Source organism: Microtus ochrogaster, linkage group LG1 (genome assembly GCF_000317375.1).
Source record: "Microtus ochrogaster isolate Prairie Vole_2 linkage group LG1, MicOch1.0, whole genome shotgun sequence".
In the NCBI taxonomy this organism is placed as follows: Eukaryota; Metazoa; Chordata; class Mammalia; order Rodentia; family Cricetidae; genus Microtus; species Microtus ochrogaster.
The window spans coordinates 9,106,422-9,127,684 of NC_022027.1; the positions used below are offsets into that span (position 1 = coordinate 9,106,422).

The window sequence follows — 21,263 nt, forward strand, 5'->3', positions numbered from 1 at the left end:
TAGAGTCTATGTTATGGATGCAGACACTTTATTGGTGATTGTTAGATCCTGGGAAGGGTTGTCAGAGGAAGAATGGAGAGAGCTTAGGCATGTGGTTAGGTGACAAACATAATTTCTAATGATATGGTTGACAACTAGTCAAAACAGTTTCTAAGACATTTTTATTCTTCCCAATTCAAAGAAACAATAAGTATTTCTGATGATGGTTAAGACTCCCAGTTTGGTCTCTACACATTATGCATATGTATTACAATATCACATGTTAGGCTGGGGAGGCAGCTCAGTGCGTAAGAGTACTTGTTATACAAGCATGAGGACATGAACTTGAATACCTCCCAGGACCCATGTGGGAAAAAAGAGCTAGGCATGAATGTGTATGCCTGTAACTCTAGTATTTAGGAGTAAAGAAGATAGGTATTCAAACTTCAGTGGCCAGTCAAAATACAAAATAGCAAACATTGAGTTACCAGCTCAAGGAGAGACCATGTCTCAAGAGAATACAGAGCCAAAGAAGAATATAGCCCATGCCCTCCTCTGACCTCTGTGTGTTTATACAAGGGTCTGTGCATACTTGCACGCTCACATACATTCAACACATATGTAAGAATGGAAACAAGCACACACTATTTCACTGCACATCATAGGTATATGCCCATTGAAATTTAAAGATGAAATGCCATCCTGTCAATATGTTCTGGTTGCTTTGAAGAAGGCTTTTCTGGGCTCTGCTAGTCACACTGACAGGTATGACTGGCCTCTGGACCCTACTAAGGCATGACTTGCTTCATAAGTGATATCCTTGCTTTATTTCCCCTAACTGTTATTGCTGGAGGATCTACTGAGAATCAAGGGACCAAGATTATTGCAAAGAATCAATTCTAAGACATTTGTAATTACAAATTGAGCAAACGAGGCTAGAGTTAAAAGCCATGATAGTGTCCTGGATGTTACATGGCTGTCTTTCCAGTGATAAGTGTAGAGACCCAGACAATGACATTAGGAATATTTTTCCTAGTTTACGATGACGTATTTTGCCAATTAGTCATGTTGGTAATTAGCTGAGACTGGATAACCATTAATTGCCTCAGTGTGGAAGAATGAAGAGAAAATTAATTATGTTGTTTCACTTGACTTCTCTCTTGAAACACAAAGTGATTTATTCTGTGAAGGGTTCGGTGGCAGTGTTTTCATTTTCTCTTCTGTAATAAAAACACACAGGATGTAAAATACACATACCTCCAAGGAGCAGAAATGAGAGCACATCTATGGCCTAATGCTGTATCAAGGAAAGAATGATTAGCAGAAAAAAATAGAGCATTTTTTATCTAGTATCTCAAAAAGAAAACACCCAGCTTAAATCAATGGTTTATAAGTGGCAGAACATAGTCACAAGCTCATCTTTTTTATCATGATCCCAGTGCCCCACCCACTCTCTACCTCCCTTCCCTAATGTAGAGCTGGTACTCAGAGCTAGCAGGCTGGTTTGGTGGTAAGAGTAGTCCCTGAGGCCTGGCACCACTTCTGGCCAAGCTCATCTGTGAAGATGAATGTGAAGATCAAGGGTAGAAAGCATTTGAAACATCTAGGTGCAGGTGAAGAACACACCTGGACACCAGGCCGCCTCAATCAGATCTCAGCCTCACTGACTATATGACCTGGACAGCTTACTCAACCTTGTCTGCCTCAGTTGACATCAATGTCCTTTCCCTTCCCCAGAAATAACCTTTACTCCAAATAATGAGGTGATCCCCATGGAGCTTCCTTTCTCTTTAAACAAGTGCATGTCTCAAAATGCTGTTTTTGAGGAGGAATGTCCTTATGGCACCTGTCCCTATTTTTGAGATTTAAGATGTTTACTATGCTATTAAAAACTCCAGGCATCCATATAGTGCAGAGACCTGTTCAACCCAAATGTTAGAAACCTCCGGACCATGTTCAAAGCCCATTGACTCAGAAATGGTGTCATTGTGATTGTGTTCTACAAAACACATTAGGGATGTTCTCTGAGAACTCAAAGTATGTTTAAATTTCTATTATCTTGAAAGAAATTTACAAAGACATGTGTGTCTGATGCCTAACAGGCAATTTCGTCTGCCTGACTCCCTTATGAATGCTCACAGAGATTTTCAAAAAATCGCTGGATACAAAAATTGTTGAAGGCTGAGATGCTCAAAAACAAAAATCTGTTAAAAGATTGTCTTGGATTAGCATTCAAATCTCAGGGTTTTTTTTTTTCTCTCTATCAAAGGAAGCTCAGAAATAAGAGAAGATTAAGAAGGGGCAATGTGGACTTTAGAAACAATTCATTAAACTATACAAGTTGTATTACTCCCCTTTCCATGGCTATAGTGTAATCCTACCGAACTAAAGACCATGACCTATTTTGTGTGTGTGTGCTGAATTAAGCAAGCTTTATCTTCTGTCCAACAGGGTTTTTTTCCATAGAGGGGGATTTGAGAGAATAGTCCCAAATGGCTTTTTTGTATAGGCCTCAAACTGTAAGAATAGAGGTTTCCAAGGGTGTTTGGTATATTAACTTGGCAGACAGTCTCAAAATTATTTGGAAGAATATCCTTATCAGGGTGGAGTATAGTGTATGGAGCATGTCAAATTTCAAAAACATGGGTTAAGACATAGTCATACTTAAATTTTACAGAAAACAGGAATGAACTTATTCTGACTAGATGGCTTATAATCTTAAGATGGAGTCATATTGGTTAATCTATAGCAGAATACTTGAGGCCGGACACTGTTTTAGAAAAATAGATTTACTGTGTTCAGTGTTTTGTCTCAGCAGAAGAACATGGTATGAGCACCCGTGTGGCTCTGGTGAGCAGCCTGAGGATTAATTTGACATTGGCGGGCTGCATGTGAAAGAGACACGTGGCAAAGGAGATAGTCAGGGATGCAGTGTCAGGTGCTGTCTGCCTACAGCCTGCACCCTCCCAGGCTGATTCCCATGGGAGCAATATGAGTCCATGCCAAGGCTTCCTGGCCCTCTGTGACTGATGACTTTACACTAGGGCTTCCTTCCCAAATGGTCTTTCCTTCTTAACACCACTGCTCTGAGAAGAGACTTTGTCACACATGGGTTCTGCAGGTGAGGCCACATCCACACAACAGCCCTCAATACCTGTCATGGTAAGCAACTGCAGCAAAAGGACCACCTATTGGGCGGGAGAGGCAAAGAGTCAGGGTTTTTTTTTAAGCACAAGTAATTAGATTATAGGCATCTGGTTAAAAAAAAATGCAACTCCCTTAGGCATTGTTGTCATGTTAACCTAGGAATCTCAAACTGGAATCTCCGTGAGCTAATTATAAAATAAAAAAAATAATAAAGAAGTCCATAATCACTTTTAGTATTTAGGAAATTGTATAGAAATTGTATTTGCCAGTCTGGTTAACAGAATTGACAAGTGTCCTTCCATTGGATTGGCTTTTCCAACATGGCGTCATCAACCCTTCTGCCTTCCATTGGAGCAATACACCTGTACAGAGAGCCTGGGCTTGGGGTTCAGCTTGGCAGGCCAGCCCTTCTGCAGTGTGACCCCCCAGCTAATGGTGCAAGCTCTTAAAGTTGCTACCCTGGCCTTGAGGTTCTGAGAGCAGGGTGAGGAGAGGATATGGTAAAAAGTTTAGCTGGCACCTGTGGGTGAGTAAATGGTAATTTCACCTTCTCTCTCAGTATTTGAGTAGTTCAGACCATCTATAGGGAAGCAAAATTTGACTTAAAATTATTGTAAAAAAAACCTTAATGTCTGGGCATCTCAAGGATAAAAATCTATAGAGAAAAAGAACATGAAAGCATTTCTACAGCCAGCTAGATGACTCAGTGGATAAAAGTGCTTGCAGCCAAGCTGAAAGAGTTGAGCTTGATCCCCTGAGACCCAGATAGTGGAAGGCAAGCGCTAACTCCCACAGTGGTTCTCTGCCTTTCACACATGCATTATAGCGCGGGCGCGGGTGTGCACGCGCGCGCGCGCGCACACACACACACACACACACACACCACTCTAAGAGTTGTTTACTCATTGCTATTCGTTAGCTATCGCAATTTGTCTGTCTGTGGTAATTTAATTGTAGCTTTTCTAGAAATGATTAAGTTACTATGATATGCCAGAAATGAATGAACAGGTCAATTTAATGCAATTAATAAGCAGTTACTTGTTGATTCTTGGTATCTGGCTATGATCTGAGAATTTTGCAGACCGCCAACAGCCACAGCTCTGGGAAGTCACAGAGCCCCAGAGCATGCTCAGTGTGAGCAGCCAGCTAATCCCCATGTCACATCACGGATTCCTGGAATGGTCACAAAACATTGTCATCAGATTAGCTGCTCACACTGTGAAAACAAATGACAGAGTCCGGCCTTAGCAGCAAGGAGGGGTCGTCTTGTGAACTGTGTTCTCCATGGTGGAACTTGCTTTCATCAAAAGGTCTTTTTAATTCTCCCTTCTGTTCTTTAGGGAAAATTCTTCAGGCTGGCATAAGGACCCTTTTTCTGGCCCAGAATTCCAGAAGTCATGCGGCTGCCTGGTATGTTTCTGAAGCACCCTTCATTGTTTGAAGTATAAAGCTCAAATTAAAAAAGATGAGTTGCTTCTACCTGCCTTACCCTCAATTTTTTTTGCTTAAGTCTTTTAATGTCTATATTTACATACGAGGCTATTTATAGGAGAGTTTTCATCTCTTACAGTGAACAAGATTCTATTTTACAGACTCAGCTGCCTTCTCTGTCTCTGCTCACACCTATCACTCTCCCACCGACTCTGCCACCTCTTCATTCCCTGCTCAGTTCTCTTAATCATTATGATCCCCAATGGGATACATGAGCAGCTGAATCCTCTTCAGTTAGAAATGAGAAACTAGACTTCTCCCGTGGAAGAAATCTCCTCACATCTCATGACAAGTTGACCTCAAGACTTTCTTCATACTTTTATAGACGTTCTGAGAACTAGATATTACAATCTAATACACTACTTAGAATTTCTAAGATGGTGGATGTACACAAAATATATGGAAGGAGATATTCTGTTTTTGAAGCAAAGGCCATAGCTACCTTGTCTACAAAGGAGAACAAACTAAAATTTATTTGGAATATTGGTTGAAGTTCATCTCAGAGGAAATATCAGAAGGTAATTAATGAAAGGCATACATCTGTTATCTACAAGCAGCCATCAAATGTGTCAATCTGAATTTGCCTTTTAAAAGTCTAAGGGTGCAGTTTAGCTGAGAAAGCGAGAGCTTAGCACACATGAAGCCTTTAGGTTTGATGTTAGGCAAGGTGGTCCTGCCTGCATTACCAGGACTCTGGAGGAACACAAAGAGATATTCACTGGTCATCCACAAAGGAATGACCACATGGAGAACACATTCATGGGCTTTTTTACTTAATGGCCCATGGGCTCCACTCTCTCCAGCAGCTTGGTTGGCTTCTAGAGGGTTTCACCTGTTTTCTTCTTATAGACAAAGTTCAGGAAAGAGAGAAAGACGATGCATCTGCACATTGGGGACTCTGAGGACTGGAGGTCTTAAGGGTAGTGCACATTTTCACGTTTCCATTGTGGTCAGAGAACTCACTTGCATGCCTTGCTTCTTTGCACTGTTCCAAAGTCTTTTTATTTTTTTATTTTTCTTCATCTCAGTTCTTCCATTTTATCATGAAACCTTTAACGTTGTGCTCTAAGCTCTGATTCTTGAGTCTGGATTTAGTCTTTTTTTTTTTCTTCCAGTAATGGCTTTTCTTACCACAAACCTAAAGTCTATTAGGATTAGATAGGGTGTCAAGGGGATAGGGAGAATGAATAACTATCAGAATGGTATTATGGCCTCCAATTCCATCCAACCTACATGAAATATAAGAGTTCAGTAACATGTATATAAGAAAAGAAAGATGCCAAATGAGAGCACTATCTATGTATGGGTAAACATGCTTTAGGAATGGTAGCTAAAACAGCATTGCTATTTTTTAAAAGTAATCGTTACAGAGGACTTCAGCTTAAACAGGCAACAGCCTGAGAATATGCAGTAATGCTTTGACTAAAGAATCCCCTTCTTAATCTCTCCCTTCCCCTGCTGCTGGTTTCTGCTGTTTTGGCTTCTCCTTCTTCTTTTATTGATCGTGTGTGTGTATGTCTGTGTGTGTGTGTGTGTGTCCCCTCTGTGTCCTCTGTAATACACTTTAAGAAATACCAGTCTATACATTAGAGATTAAAGGACCTCAGGAGGGGGAATTGAGGTATGCATCATAAATGTTCCAAGGAATTGCTCCTCAGGGTTACCTCTAAGGTGACATGGGAAGTCATGCAAAGGTCAGATATACATCCAAAGTTAGTTCTCTGCTTAACTGTGTTTGACAGAAGGCAAAATATTTACTCCCTGTAAGTTCTGCCATCCAGAAGCCCTGGGTCACATTGATGTCCTCATATGCATATTTACTGCATCTTGGCTCTTTCCAAGTCCAGAAACATAAGGTTAGTTCCAGTTGTTATCTGGAAGTGACACCACTACGAAACCTCCAAAGGTAATGGGAATCTTGTAGGCCCTGAAGAATGGACGGGAAGTTTTCTTTCTGAGCACAGGTGAATAATGGCTGCAGTAAGGACAGCAGCACACTACTACCATCCGGGATGAATGCGGCCTTGTTTAAAATCTAGAGGAAGACTACATTCTTCAGGCCGATGCCACACATTGCCATATGCTGGGTAGCTGAAAGAAGTAACTTTATCCTCACAAGTCCTAGAGCCGAATCTGAAGTCAGTGGTGTGGTCTGAAATCACGAGACGAGAAGCTCAACTATAGGGCAGGCTGTAGGCAAGAATCCGTATGTCCTACTTCTGATAGCATCAGTGGACTTCTGGCATTTGTTGGATTGTGGCTACACATCTCCACAGTGTATGACAATGTGGTGTCCTCTCTTCTGCACCTGTTTCCATCCTGTAGAGACACAGATGATGCTAATGGGGCCCACTCTGAACATCCAGGGTGACTCTTCCAATGGAGACCTATAACAGTGATGGTCTTCATACCCATTACCACATATGGAGACACTGACAGATTCCAGAAACAAGAACATGGTATTTAGGGAATCATCATTAGACTTACTACAGGGATATAGCTCAGGGGTAGAACATTTGACTGTAGAAGGTTTATTTATAGATAATGAAACACACTAGAGTTAAAAAAAATAGAGGCTAAATACATTTTCTAAGGGGGCTTGAATTCCTTATAAAATTTTGATTTCTTAGCCAAGGACTCATCAAAATACAGATTGTATTTTAGAAAGATACATGTTGATTCACAGTCATAAGGAGGATTAGAGAGAAACACCAGAGACAGGGAAACTTTAAAGGTTCTCATTTGACTCTGTGAGTAAGCTATTTGAATTTGGTTGAATTATTTATCCATCTATTTTAAATGCTAAGTGGACATCTCATGCATTTGTAATGGTCAGCATGCTCATTAAAGAGGTTGTGGAAGGCAAGCTACTCCTGAGGGAATAAGAGTATTAATTATCTTTGCTGAATCATTGCACAGGAAACTTGATCTTCAGGTTTCTGTGTTGAGAAGGACCAGCATGTACTCAGCAGTTTTCACGTATTTAATGTATTTCAAGTATTTGATCTAGAGTGAGCATGTGCACTGTGTCTGTGAACTTATCCCGTCTGTTTAACTGACGGTTTGGTACAGTGACTAAAAGCTCTCTAATGTCCCTACCCTTGCCACTATTTCTAACAGTGAATGTTTCACTCTCTGTTTCCTTGGTTTGAGTTTTTAAACTTCACATGGTGAGAATTTGGTTAAGCCCTAACTTCTGGCAATTAATGTTCTTGCTATCTAACCCATACCTTTCTGAAGGTCATACTTCAAGCTTGCTCGACCCTCTTGGCTTGCGTAGTTCTTGCTCGTGCAGCGGAACTGAGCAACAAACTCATATGTTAAATCAGGGTGCTTTGATTCCAGTTTTGAGGAAAAGCAAGCTTCCAAAGCTGGAATAAAATAATTCAGAGATGGTTTTTCTATTTTTGCATATTATATCCTCTAAACCTGCTCTCCCACAAAAGTAGAAGCAGAGCCCATTTAGTCTGAATTCCGTAGCAGGATGCCAGCCCTATGGTGACCATTGGGTTGACCACTCCCTCCTTCCTCATTTGATGGCCATTTCATCATGTAGACTTGAGTGAAGCCCCAGCGGGCTGTTTGAGTCTGGCCTCCAACCCATATAAAAGAAGCATAGGTCTTTGAATTCTCCTGCTGATCTTTCTTTTCCTAGTTGCCTCTGACTTGTGCAGCTTCTTCAAATGAAAGACCATGCTAGTGAAAACATCTTCCCTTTTTAGTTCCTACAGAGCTGCCAAAACTTACAAGTGAAAAAAGGATTTGAAGTTCTTAGATATAATTGGCGGCACAGGTCACAGTGGAATTCTGGCAACTCTCAACTGCAGGAGGCTCTTGAAGAGATTCCAGAAACCAGAATATATAAAAGACTGAAGAAAATTTATTAAAAATTAAAAGCTACAAAAAGCCACATTTAGTTTAAAATAATGTCAGTAAACTGATCGTGGGCTCTGAACAAGTTTCTATTTTATGTCTTTGAAAACAATTACAGAAGTGTCCAAATAAAAGTGCCGGGGCTCCGTATCTGACCAACTGCCTGGGACACACACTACTCAACCTCTCGGGCTATGATGTGGAAGAGTACTTGCTGGTGCCATCTGCAAAACCAAGGTCTGTACAGAATTGTTGCTGGATCTTTACTATTGTTTTCTACTTACAGTTGTCCCTCCAAAGGCGCAGGTTCTGGTTCCAGGAACCTAAAGGGTGTCCAAATCCACATAAGCTTGAGTTCCGTATACAAAATGATGATACAGTACTACTTTAGAACTCCACCCATATTCTTACTTTCTGTAGTTGTATCTTGATTTATGATACTGGACACAGTACAAATGCTATGTGAAATTAATGATGAATAAAATGTTTGGAGATGTTGAAAATAACCACAGTTACGTTCTGGAATATTTTCCACCTGTTGTTGGTTAAATCCACAGATGTGTGGAACCCATGGCCTTTGAGAGTCAATTGCGCTTTGGAAAAAACCCATTGTTCCTGATGTTCATGTGCTTTAAAGCTCAAACGTCTGAGACATACCTTGGTGTTCATATGAATTCCAAAGCCTCATTTGAATTAAAGCTGCAGGCCTTAATCAGAGTCTTCCCTGCTGCCTTTCAGACTTTGAAGCATTGGGGGATATCATATCAATTGAGATCTCATTAGTGAAGGTGGCAGGGGAGCCGGGGCATTTTTGTGACTTCAGGGAATAGAGCAGAAAAGCTAATGGCATAATAAAATAATGGTCTCTCTTTAAAATTTTCTTTACTATGTAAAAGCATCTAGTAATGGAATCTGGCAACAAACCATGTCTTGCAATTCCTTGAGGTTGGGGAAAATTTTTGTGTTGAAATTTTTGGAGGCAGAAGAGGCAGCTACAGATGTGATAAATAGGTATGAGTGCTTCTCATTGCCTTAAATGTCAGCGGCATTCACCATTGTCTTAGTTAGGGTTTTTTATTATTATTATTATTTATTATTATTATTATTATTATTGCTGGGAAAAGACACCATGATCACTGCAACTCTTATAAAGAAAGCATTTAATTGGGGTGACTTCCTTGCACTTCCAGAGGTTCAGTCCATTATCATCATGTTGTGGAGCATGGCAGCGTGCAGGCAGGCATGGTGCTAGAGATTTCATTCGGCTGAGATCCTTATATCTTGCAGCAACAGAAACTGACTGACAGTCACACTGAAGGAAGCTTGAGCAAAAGAGATCTCAAAGCCCGCCCCCACAGTAACACACTTCCTCCAACAAGGTCACACCTCCTAATGGTGGTGCTCCCTTTGGGGCCATTTTTATTCAAACCACCACAACTCTCTTGTCAGACTTCCCAAGTCCCTAAAATATACTACATTGCTTCATAGGTGCAGACATTCCATAGACTACCCTTGTTGCTAGGATACTATGCCACCTTGCATTTGCTTTCATTGTTTTCCAGACAAGTATGTTGCCATTGCCCTCAGCACTGACCTCATTTGCCCTCTGGTTTGCCTACATCTCTATTGCTTCCTTCCCTCCTGGCATCCTTAAATATATCTTACTACCTCTGCTTTCGCTTCCAAACAGTCATGTGGTAAAAGGTGTGCCCAGAACTTAGAATAGTGCCTACCATATCCGAAGTACCAGTCCATGCTCGCTGAATGGATGAAAGACTTCACTTGAGCAAGATGAGAACACAGCTCTATTCCTCAATTTTTGCAGTAAGGGTGCTATGGTCCAAGACTGTTCCTCAGTCTGTTTACATCCAGAGACTGAGAAGTCAGTAGCAACGTGTACCTTTATTTCTGATGTCAACTATAATGGGAAGCTTAATAAGTGTAGGATATCATACAGCCCATGGAGATGCGTTACATAATTCTCACCCAGGAAAAACTCATTAATTGCATGACAGACAAACCAGCAGGTTAATGATTATAAAACCCAGCATGGTGATTGATATAATGGATGGTCGTGTAAAGAATTAGGCTAATTCCAAAGAGAAAGAACATCTCAGCCGACTGTAGTTCTGAGATGCCTTTCTGAGCAAGGCTAGCTGTGAGCGGTAACGAAAAGTGCAGGGCAGGCCAGCCAATCCAGGCGGGCCAATCACCTTGAGTAGTGGATTTGAGTGGGGGCACGTGGCTACGAATTAAAACAAGAGTGCTAAGTGTCACAACCCATTTCAACCACAGTGTTGGTTTCCTGCTAAGTTCTAGTAAGTAGAGTTTCTAGCATGGTAAGAGTCACGTCCATTCCTTCTCTATCAGCAATATTCTCTCTGAGTGCTAGAATGAGGCCGGGCCACTCTCCTCAGCAGCTGTCTCAGTCTGCGCAGGGCAGACATGCTCAGTAGCCCCTGTCTTGAGATGACTGGAGGGGCTGGAGAGATGGCTCGGTGGTTAAGAGCACTGGCTGCTCTTCCAGAGGTCCTGAGTTCAATTCCCAGCAACCACATGGTGGCTCACAACCATCTGTACTGAGATCTGGCGCCCTCCTCTGGCGTGCGGGCATACATCAAGGCATAATGTTGTATATATAATAAATAAATCTTTAAAAGAAAAGAGAGATGACTGGAACTATTATGTTGATGCTAAATGAACCTTTGAATGGAAGTCCTGCTACCCTGGTTGTGTTTACTCCTAACATTTTGTTTACTTTTAACAGGCTTGGAGGTTGGTCTTTTGGAGTACAAATTCCCAATGAAGATAAAGAAGTGAAGACCAACGCATCAGAACAAAGGACTTTGGCAAAGGTAACAGAATTCCGTTTCTTCATGTTTCAGAAAGAATTTAGGCAGACAAAAGCCCAAATACATTTTGAGCATGGGCTTCCTGTAGGCAGATCAAATTCTGGTGATTGTTACTGAACATCAAGAATGATTGTGTTATGAAGATCCTCTTGAGAAAGAAAAATGAGTTGATTATTTTTAAGAGAGTGTAGAAATACAACAAACTGGTTACTATTTCATCTACTAGACTAAAGTAAATGAAAAATAAAAGATGGAATTTCATCTACTAGACTAAAGTAAATGAAAGGCTGGCCTACTTTTCGAGATGTCTGTGGTTGCCACGAATGGAACCCACAACCACTATTCATGGTTGCCAAGGAATTTTCCCATGAAGAGGTTAAACTCCTTGTCATCCAAAAGATTGTTTGCACACAAGCCTGGCACAAACAAACATCAGTTACTTGGGTTGACTCTTGCAGGCTCTGGATTTTTGTGTCCTTCCAGGTATACCCTATGAGTTAGGTATATTCCTGTTAGAATTACAGGGAGAAGGTAGGAGCTTCTTTAGTTGAGAGGGAGTGAAGATCAGATAAAAGACTGTTTTTATCCACAATGGAAATCCAGAAATGGTAATTAATAACAGATTGTTTTCCCCAAACATCAACATAAGTTTAAAGTGGGTGAAGATGAGAGGGTCAAAGCTCTCAGTGGCCGTGATTTGGAAAGGAGCACGCCATTAGAGAGAGAAATTGGAAAGAAGCTAAATCAGTATGAAGAAGCCAGTGACGAGATGGTCAAATCATTTCTTTCTTTAGCACATAGGTATTCCATCTGCTCGTAAACTCACCACGGAACCGCTGCAACCCCTATGTTCCCAGGAATCGCACTCCCCACTAGGAAGCGGGAGTATTTATGCTTCCCTTGAGTTGGAGAGGCTAACCCACATAAGCGCGCTTGTGCATGTGGTGTTTACTCTGGGGATAAAGCTCTCTGCAGACACTTCACATGTAATCCCCAGAGACAGTCTCAACGGCTGTACTTTATGGTCTAATCCCCGAAGAAAATCCCAAGTCAAAGTACAAACTGCACAGAAAGCCCTCCCTCGGCTGAGGGTTCTTCAAATATCTCTTCTTTTAAAATCAATGTGCACATAGATTTATAAATCCCAGCATCCATAACTTAAAGGGAAATAATTTAAGTGGACCTAGTGGCTTATATTGAAGAGTATTATGTAGGTATGGTTAAAATATGAGTAATATGTAGAAGGGTCCTGTTGATCTTCTGTAGCAATGCCTTGATATTTTTATCTAAGTCCAGACATTTCTTGTTGCTATCAGCTGTCTGGGTCTTTGCTTTCGGACATTTAGACAACAGTGGTAGGATAGGAGTGACTTGACTTGTTTTCTTCTGATTCCCGTACCTGATGGTCCTATGGCTCTTCTGCATTGGAGCGTTTTGCTCTCTGTAGGCATTTGAATGAGCTCTCTCGGACCCTTTGGGGAGTGAACTTCTTTCTAGGAAGCCAAGTTATCTAGTGTTGTGGAGAGGAATGAAGGGCTCGGGTGGTTAGTGTCCTGTCAGCCAGAGGTGGCTGGTGTCCATTTTCCTTTGGAAGGAAAAATGGAAATTTGATAGTGAAGATGCCTAGTCCATGGTTCAACGAATATAACCTGCCTCTCAGGGACTTTCCATGACAGCCTCACTCACGCTTTGAGTGTTCTGATCTTATTTAATCCAAATTCACTTTCTATCATATGCCCTTCACACAAAAGGCCCAAACACATGGCTCACACACCTGTGTGTGTATGTGAGCATATGCACGCGTGAACCCATGTGTATGTATGTGTGGAACATTCCCTTCTGTCTGTTTTACCCAGACTGACTTTTTCTTCCTGTACTCAGTTACTTTCCTGAGGAATCATTACCCGTGATTCCTGATAGCAAAGATCTGGCGGTAGCACAGTCTGTGCCTACAAGATTAACTTCCTGCTTCCCTTACTGAACGTTCTCACTTTCTGACTTCTGGGCCAACGAGGAAAGGAATCCCAGAACTATTTCCACAGCACAGTATAGTTTTAGAAAATACTTTTTTTTGAAGAAATAAAAAAACGCTTTTTATTTGAATGCTGCAAAATCCTTAACACAAATTTTAAGATCATCTTAAAATTCACTCAACTTAAAAAATTAATAAGGGCCCTCTCAAATGGAGATCACTTAATAAGAAAACCAAGAGAGGAAGGAGCTCAAGAACACTTTAAATCCTACTCCTGGAGGCTTATTCACTCAACGCCTCATTGCAAAAACACAATCAAAAACAAAATAAAAAAAAATATATAACTACAAGTCTTCAATAGCATCTTCAGTACAGAAGTGTTTAGTTCATGATTGCAGGGTGGACAGCTGCGGGCTGTGCCTCGCAATGCCACCTGGTACACTGGCTATGAGGATGTTTCTAAGCTGGACCCCAGTTCTGCCTCCTGGGAATGATCCCCACTCCAGCAGTTGCAGTGGTCTGAGACTCTATTTTCCAACAACCATTCCCTCATTTTCCTTCAGGGCTCCATGTGAAGAGGATGCTTAGAAACAGGCCTCTGAGCAACTTCTGGGCTGGCCTGCAGAAAGCTGGGCTGTGACTTACTCTGGCAGTGGGCATTCAGTTCAGTTTGATGTTGACTCCCCCAGTGCAGCTCTCTGCACAGCATCTAGGCTGTTTGTTTATGTAATTAAGGACCACAAGCTGTGCCCATGGTTCTTGTTGAGACAAGCAGGTAGTGAGTTCTTCAACTTAATTACTGGGGCTTGGGGAATGTCAGATCACACACACCTTGGAAGTGCAAGGTCTTTCTGTCCCTTTGAGAGGGCCACTTAGCAGGGCTCTTGTTCTTTAATGCCAAGTCCTGTCTCTGAGCATCTTGCTTAGAAACCTCCAGCCCAGATCTGTTGGCCACAGCCTCTGCACTTTGTCTGTAGGCATACCACGGGTGACACTTTGACAAATGGGTGCCATTGTGTACTGAGGGCCCATGGTTATCAGTGGTCCACAGAGGCTGTCTTGCCACCTTCTCAAGCACTTTTGCACATTACCCCTCCTATTCCCAAACCCCTGGGGTGTTTCTTGTTGCCCAGGTGCTAATCCTAAAGTGGTGCCCTGTGTTTTTAGTTCCTGTGACAGTCACACCTCCTGGCAGTGTTAATTGCCGTATCAGTTATCTGTTCCCACATGAATACGGATGCTGAAAGCCAAGGTTTCCAAACCCCAGAGGCCTCTACAGTGGCCATTTATTTAGCTCAGAGTCTGCAAAGTTCTGTTGCCATCACCCCGACTGAGCTCACCTTGGAAAGGAGTGAACATGTGCATAGTTGACTGGCTGTTGGCTTTTGCCAGGCGGGAGATGGATGATTTAATTTAGGACATTTAAGTTGAAAAACATCCTTTTAATGTGGGGTGACATGAGGTGAAAATACTGACTTTATTACTTGCAGGTCTTGAAAAATGCATTGCTTGCCCCAAATCCACATACTCAGAGGCACGGGGCAGGAGAGGTTAGGGAGACAGAGAGGCATACATATGGGTCAATGTCTCTATTATGGATAGGATATAATCCAAGCAGGGTTCCTACAGGGAGTTTTCTCTGGTGCATTTCAGGAGACTGGCACAGGCTATAGGAGGCCATGTGGCTGAGGAGTGGTCACTATGGTACACCTGTACCATCTATGTGTCTGCTGTAAGGGTCAGTGGGGTGAGCTGAGCAGATTGTTTCTGCCCTACTCCTTCTATATGGAAGTGACACTGACCAGAAGCAATACAAAGCGGATGTTTAGATCAACTGCTACGGAGAAATGAAAAAAATGAAGAACTGCAAACAGGGCCCTTTTTCTGGAAGGAAAAGACCCAGCTGACATCCCGAGGGATACCCAGGCCCTGTAGAATGCTAAGAATGTACTGCAGTGTGTGCATGTGTGAAGTCTGAGCCCAGCTCGACTCTGTGTCTATGTCCAGTCTGTCAGCCCAGCCCGGTCCTCTCAGTGATGTCAGCGGCTCAGCAAGGATGCACATATGTCTCTGTGCTTTTCAAACCTCTCTTGTCTTATCCTGTGGTCCAATGCAAAGAGACAGACTCAGTCTCATTGCAAAGGGCCACACAACAGGGATGTTGAGAAATGGGGTCTATGAACTGTTCTAGAACAGAAACCACAGAACCCAGGGGCATGAGGCATAGGGGGTAAACAGAGGCTCCTAATTCTCCAGTTCTGTTATCCCTCTACACCTCTACCTTGCTGGTGGTATCACTGTTCTGAGATATTGTATTTTTTAAATATATCAGTCTGTTAAAACAAACAGGCAAAAATCAAACTTAAAATTTAAAAATTTCTGGTACAGGGTGGAGATGGCATTATCACCCCCTTTCTCTTCTTATTTCTTTCTCACTTGTTAAACTTTTAAGGAAAGCTTGTCACAGTGGGGGACGAGGTTGTGGAGATGGGTATTGGGAAATAAGGCTTTCAGATGAAACGGATAGGCTTTCAACTATATTAGCTGACTTGAACACAACCCTACATTTCCATCATTTCTGGAAATGTGTGTGTGTGTGTGTGTGTGTGTGTGTGTGTGAGAGAGAGAGAGAGAGAGAGAGAGAGAGAGAGAGAGAGAGAGAGAGAGAGAGAGACAGAAAGAGAGAGAGAGAGAGAGAAAGAGAGAGAGACAGAGACAGAGAGAGAGAGAGACAGAGAGAGACAGAGAGAGAGAGACAGAGAGAGACAGAGAGAGAGAGAGAATACAGAACTCTGAGGGAAATGTCTGTTAGGCCAAAGAAGTAGGCATACTCCTGAGATCTAACCCAGAATCCTTTAGCTCAGTGCTTACTCCATCCCAACACTCAGGTCTCAATCTGCTTGGCAGGATTATAGCACTAAACTGCCCTGCATTGGGGAGTGTGGTTTGCCCATGCATTGCTACTGTGTTTAGGCAAAGTGCCAACACTCATGGAATGTGTTTGCCTTCTGTGTTTAGTAGGTTTCTAGATGTCTTTCTTTCCTTGAGTTTAAAAGATGACTTTATAGCGTAAATAAGTGGTGGGAAACAGCTGTTAATTGTGTGAAAGATGGGGTCCTTGTCTACTAAAATAAAAGAGTTGGGAGACACTAGTTTGTATAGTAGACTTTTATTTTATTTGATATTTACGGCATTTTATTACTTAGCTTTTCCCACAGACTACTACTCAGGGGCCCCGTAAAATACACTTGGGTGCATAGCGATGGAGGAGAAGTGACTTGAAGTCTAGCTCTCACTTGTGTAAACTTGTGTGCAAACTTGAGACGGTTCCTCAAGGGCCAGCTTTCTGTGGGGTAGCTCTTGTTTTCAGAGTAAATTATCTGTTGCAAAACAACATTGCTAGAGCCATGTGCTCTACCACAGATGAATTAAGACTCAAATCTACTAGTCGACAGGCTGTGTTTCTTGAAGATACTATCATTTTAAACTTACCATACATATCTCATTCTTCATTAAAATCTTGATATGATATTTCAAAGAATAGGAAGCAGTGGTTCAGTGTGTTTTTAATGATATTTAGTATCTGGTCTTTACAAACATAGTCTTTTTTTTCCCCCTTACCTTTCTCATCTCAAGAGATACATTGATTTATTCTCTATGCTCAACAAATGTTCAATTCAATATATTTTGAGAAATGATGTTCCACGTGCAGTTATTAAATTGAAAGTAATCATTTTTTCTGATCATCCTCCACGCCTTTCATTTGCAGGTCAAATTTCATTAGCTTACTAACTGAGAAAGAAAAAAAAATAATGGGCTTCGGTCCCAAATCCTGTGAGACTATAATTATAAAGCAACATTTGCATTTGTTCTGGGGAAAATTAATCTATTTTTAGCTGTAAATTATATGCTTGAGATAAATATAAAATTAGCAGCCTGAAATTGGCTGTCACTGCCAGCCATGAGGGAATGCCGCTCTGAGTCCTGTGTTCAGGTGCTGTTGATGCTTAGCGATACATGAACAGAATTGAGAACCACTCTCATGAGATTCATCGTCTCCTTCATTTTCAGGTGTGGTATAACCAGAAGGGTTTCCATTCTCTCCCCTCCTACCTAAACCATCTCAACAACCTGATCTTATGGCAGTACTTACCCCCGGATACTTCAGACTGGAGACAATATGGTAATGTGATTTTTTGTGCATTGTCATTGACTACTTTCAACAGAACAGTATTTTTTAATACTGAAAGGTGCATAATAAGGCAATGAAGAATGATGCTCAGTTTCTCATCAGACATTCTGTGCATAACATCACACGAAGTTCTGGGCTCTCTCTGTCTCCCACATTAAATCTCCAGCTTTCTTGAGGCTGTGACCTTGTCTGTGAAGCAAAAGGTATTCTGAGGATTTGTTTCAAAAATTATTCTGCAGTTTAATATCATACAGAAGCAAAAGCAAATTCAATTTTAAGGACACTACTATATGGAATACTGCAAGAGATAATAAAAGATTTCCCTAATGTATGACCACTGGTAAAGTGAACATTGTAATTTGGTTCATGTTGGCCCCTCATCTCATCAGTCTCACGTGCCAACCGCCCACTGATTACCTCTGCTTTCTCATTTCGGCAAATGGCTTAGGTCCATTTTTTGTATCCAGAGTTGATTTCTTGGTTTAGGACTATCTCCCACCTTTAGTTGATTGGAAAAGCAATAATTTATCAAGTTAATTTAAGTCATTACAAAAAGAAGAAAAAAGTCAGGAAGCATAAACAATACCAGGCTCTCCACCTGTTGTAATTTATTTCATGGGTACTTGCAGAAGCATCAGTGCTCATGGAGGTCCATGATGAGCTGTCACTCTGAATCGGTTCCCTTTGTTCACTTTTAATATTTGATTCACAATTTACTACCTGTTTTATTTTATGTTTTTTATATGATGGGCATTTCATCTGTATGTATGTGCCATGTGCATGCCTTGTGCCCTAGAAGGTCAAGAAAGGTCATTGGATTCTCTGAAACGGGAGCTGCAGATGATTGTCAGTCATCTTGTCTATACTGGGAGTCAAATTCAGTTCTTCTGAAAGAGAAACAAGTAGTGTAAACCACTGAGCCACCTCTCCAGCACCCCTACCTTTTCAGGATTACTTTATGTTGTGGTGTTGGGTTATGTGGTTGCCTTATGTACACCTATGGCAAGTACTCTACCTCTTCCTATACCTCCAGCCTGCTAAAACCATTTAAAATAAAATAATCTAGTTTTTAACACTTTGATAATATCTAATGATAGTAGATAATAAAACATTAAAATATGTGTGGCTAAGATAAGCACAAAAGAGTTATAGAATCATACAAGGTAAGGATAAAAGAATAATATTTATTAAGTGTCTGAACAATATCTGGAACTACAGTAGGATTCATTATGCATATTTTTTAAAAGTTTCACATCAAAATTTGGAAGATAATGTTTTGTAGATGTATCAGATGAGACTGGAATTCATAAATCTACATTTTAATTTATTGTGGTTTTCTGTAATGGTCTCCATCTGTTTTGAAGAGAAATTTCCTTGATAAAATGTGAAGACTATACTTATCTGTGGGCATAAGAACAGATATTTAAAGATTTTCGTTAGAAATTATGTTGCTTTATTAAACCAGTACTTGTTGATTCTCCTCCAACCACCATGATGTCACTCTCACTGTCTATTTGGCCAAGCTTCCAATACCAGACATGGTTTCTTTCCAGTTCAGAGAGCGTTATAGAAGAGGCAGGGGAAGGATTGTAAGAGCCAGATATTCAGAAAATTTCTTGTCAGATTGTGTCTCTTACTAATATCGGAAGTGACATCACTAAAGCCTCACCAACATAACTGCCCAAATGTTAACAAAACAAGGAAGACACTAGTGAATGTGTCCACTTGGATGGGGAAAAGCCAATGAGGCCAAGGTCTCCACCCTTCTTCACAAATAACTATCAGCAACTGAGGAAAGCTGAGGACAAGAGATGTAGCCTTCTCCGGGGAAGAGTGAACCAGTTGATGGTTTAGTGCCAAATGATCAGCTCCAAAAACATTCACACAGGTAGTGTTATATGGAGTAATTTGATTATTTTTAGGAATATATGCCCTCTGTATGCTGTGAATATGTTTTATTGCCATTGGTTAATAAAGAAGCTGCTTCGGCCTATGGCAGGGCGGAATAGAACTAGGTGGAAAAACTAAACTGAATTCAGGGAGAAAGAAGGCAGAGTCAGAGAGATGCCATGTAGGTGCCAAGGGAGGCAGATGCTGGAACTTTTCTGGTAGGTCACAGCCTCATGATGATACATAAATTAATAGAAATGGATTAATTTATGATATAAGAGCTATCTAGGAATACACCTAAGATATTGGCCAAACAGTGTTATAATTAATATGTATGGAATAAAAGTTCATGAAAAGAGAGGCCATGAATTTGAAGGAGATAGGAAAGAGTATATGGGAGGACTTGGAGGGAGGGAAGGAAATGGAGAAATGCTATAATTAAATTATAATTTGAAAAAGAAAAACAATAAAATGAAAACATAAGATAGGAATTATTTGCCTACCTTATTGGTTAGAAACTTGATGTTCTACATAATTATCTAGGAGCTTAGGTGCTAAGCCAGTTTGGCTCTTAGGCATAGCAGCATCTTCTTCTCACTAGTAGCAAGGGTCACTTTTCTCTCATGTCCAACTGAATGGTCCTTTTCTTTGTGGACATTCTCCATCAAGGACTATAATAGTGGCCCCTGAGTGACAAACAGTAGTTTGAGCTCAATTGGGTATTCTGGAGGTCAGCACTACCAGTCAGTCCTGGCATGCTTCAGATTTCAAGTTGTCTAGTTTGACCTCATCATGAGTGTGAGTATGGAGAGCAATTGTTCTCTCTGAAAAGGATTATATTTTTTTTTTAAAGCCAAATCTCACTTGACCTTGACTGATGCTACATGGAGGAAGGACCTTTTTAGTTAGTCAGTGAACATTCTTTCCTGAGGATAAGAATAGCATTGTAAAACAAAAACATAAGAAAAAATAAGAGAAACACAGAAAGGTTATTCTCAAATGTAGAGGTATTTAGGTATCTAGGCAAGATCGAGAAGAATCTGGAACAAAGAACACACTAAAGTTCAGACAGATGAAGAAAAGTTTGGAGCACGGGGGATAAGAAAGGATTTAAGACCCAAATAGAAACTTGTGCTCCTGAGGCTGAATGACTGACGTCAGACCTGGCAGCCCTTTGAGAAATGTTAGGAGAGATCAGGTGTCCCAAAGGAGGCACAGGGTGTTTTGCATGGGGGCAGATATTGCAAGAGGACATGAAACTTTGCAGTAGCATCCAGAATACTGGAAAAGAGAGATCAGAGCAGCCACAAGCAGCCTTGGTCTCAGCCTTGCCTTAAAAGTGACTGGTGAAGGAAATCAGGTAAGCAACCCCAGGATTGGCTTGCATATTCAGCCAATGAACAGGTCAGGATATCAGGCTGCCGTCTGCACTCAATGGCTAATGTCTAGAAGGGCAACCAACTGTTGTCCCTCCCACTTCCTGTCCACTCCCTTCCTTTCTCTCTTCCGATGTTCATAGTATTTTTCTAGCCCTCAGCAGCTTCCTACTGTGGTCCTCTTTATGGTCCTCTTCTGCCCCACTAGACTCTTGTGCTATAGGCAGCTGCTGACCAGCCTTCTGTCCTTCTCCCTTGGGGGCAGTCAGAAGAGCAGAGTGGCCACCACTACCTCAGGTTAATTGGAAACAAATAGGTGCAAATGGTTTAGGCTGTGGGAAATCTCTGCCACTGCACCTCCTACAGTGATGAACTGTTTTATAGCAAAGAAAGTGGTTTCAGTCATCAGCAAGATGCCAAAGTAGAAAGCCTGAGGCCATGGTTCCCCCAGGGATATGTTACAGGACAAACTAGCAATGAGCTAACACACC

The 21,263-nt window shown here is 41.3% G+C and overlaps 1 protein-coding gene across 1 annotated transcript in view; it reads left to right on the forward strand.

The window, feature by feature from the left end:
- Abca13 (ATP binding cassette subfamily A member 13) overlaps window positions 1-21,263 on the forward strand; it is a 397,315-nt gene that overhangs the window by 248,699 nt on the left and 127,353 nt on the right. The window contains exons 45-48 of the mRNA XM_013350751.1: window positions 4,467-4,536; window positions 8,609-8,727; window positions 11,258-11,345; window positions 17,386-17,497. Of these exons, the coding sequence (XP_013206205.1) occupies window positions 4,467-4,536; window positions 8,609-8,727; window positions 11,258-11,345; window positions 17,386-17,497 (389 nt within the window). The remainder of the gene's footprint in view (window positions 1-4,466; window positions 4,537-8,608; window positions 8,728-11,257; window positions 11,346-17,385; window positions 17,498-21,263) is intronic.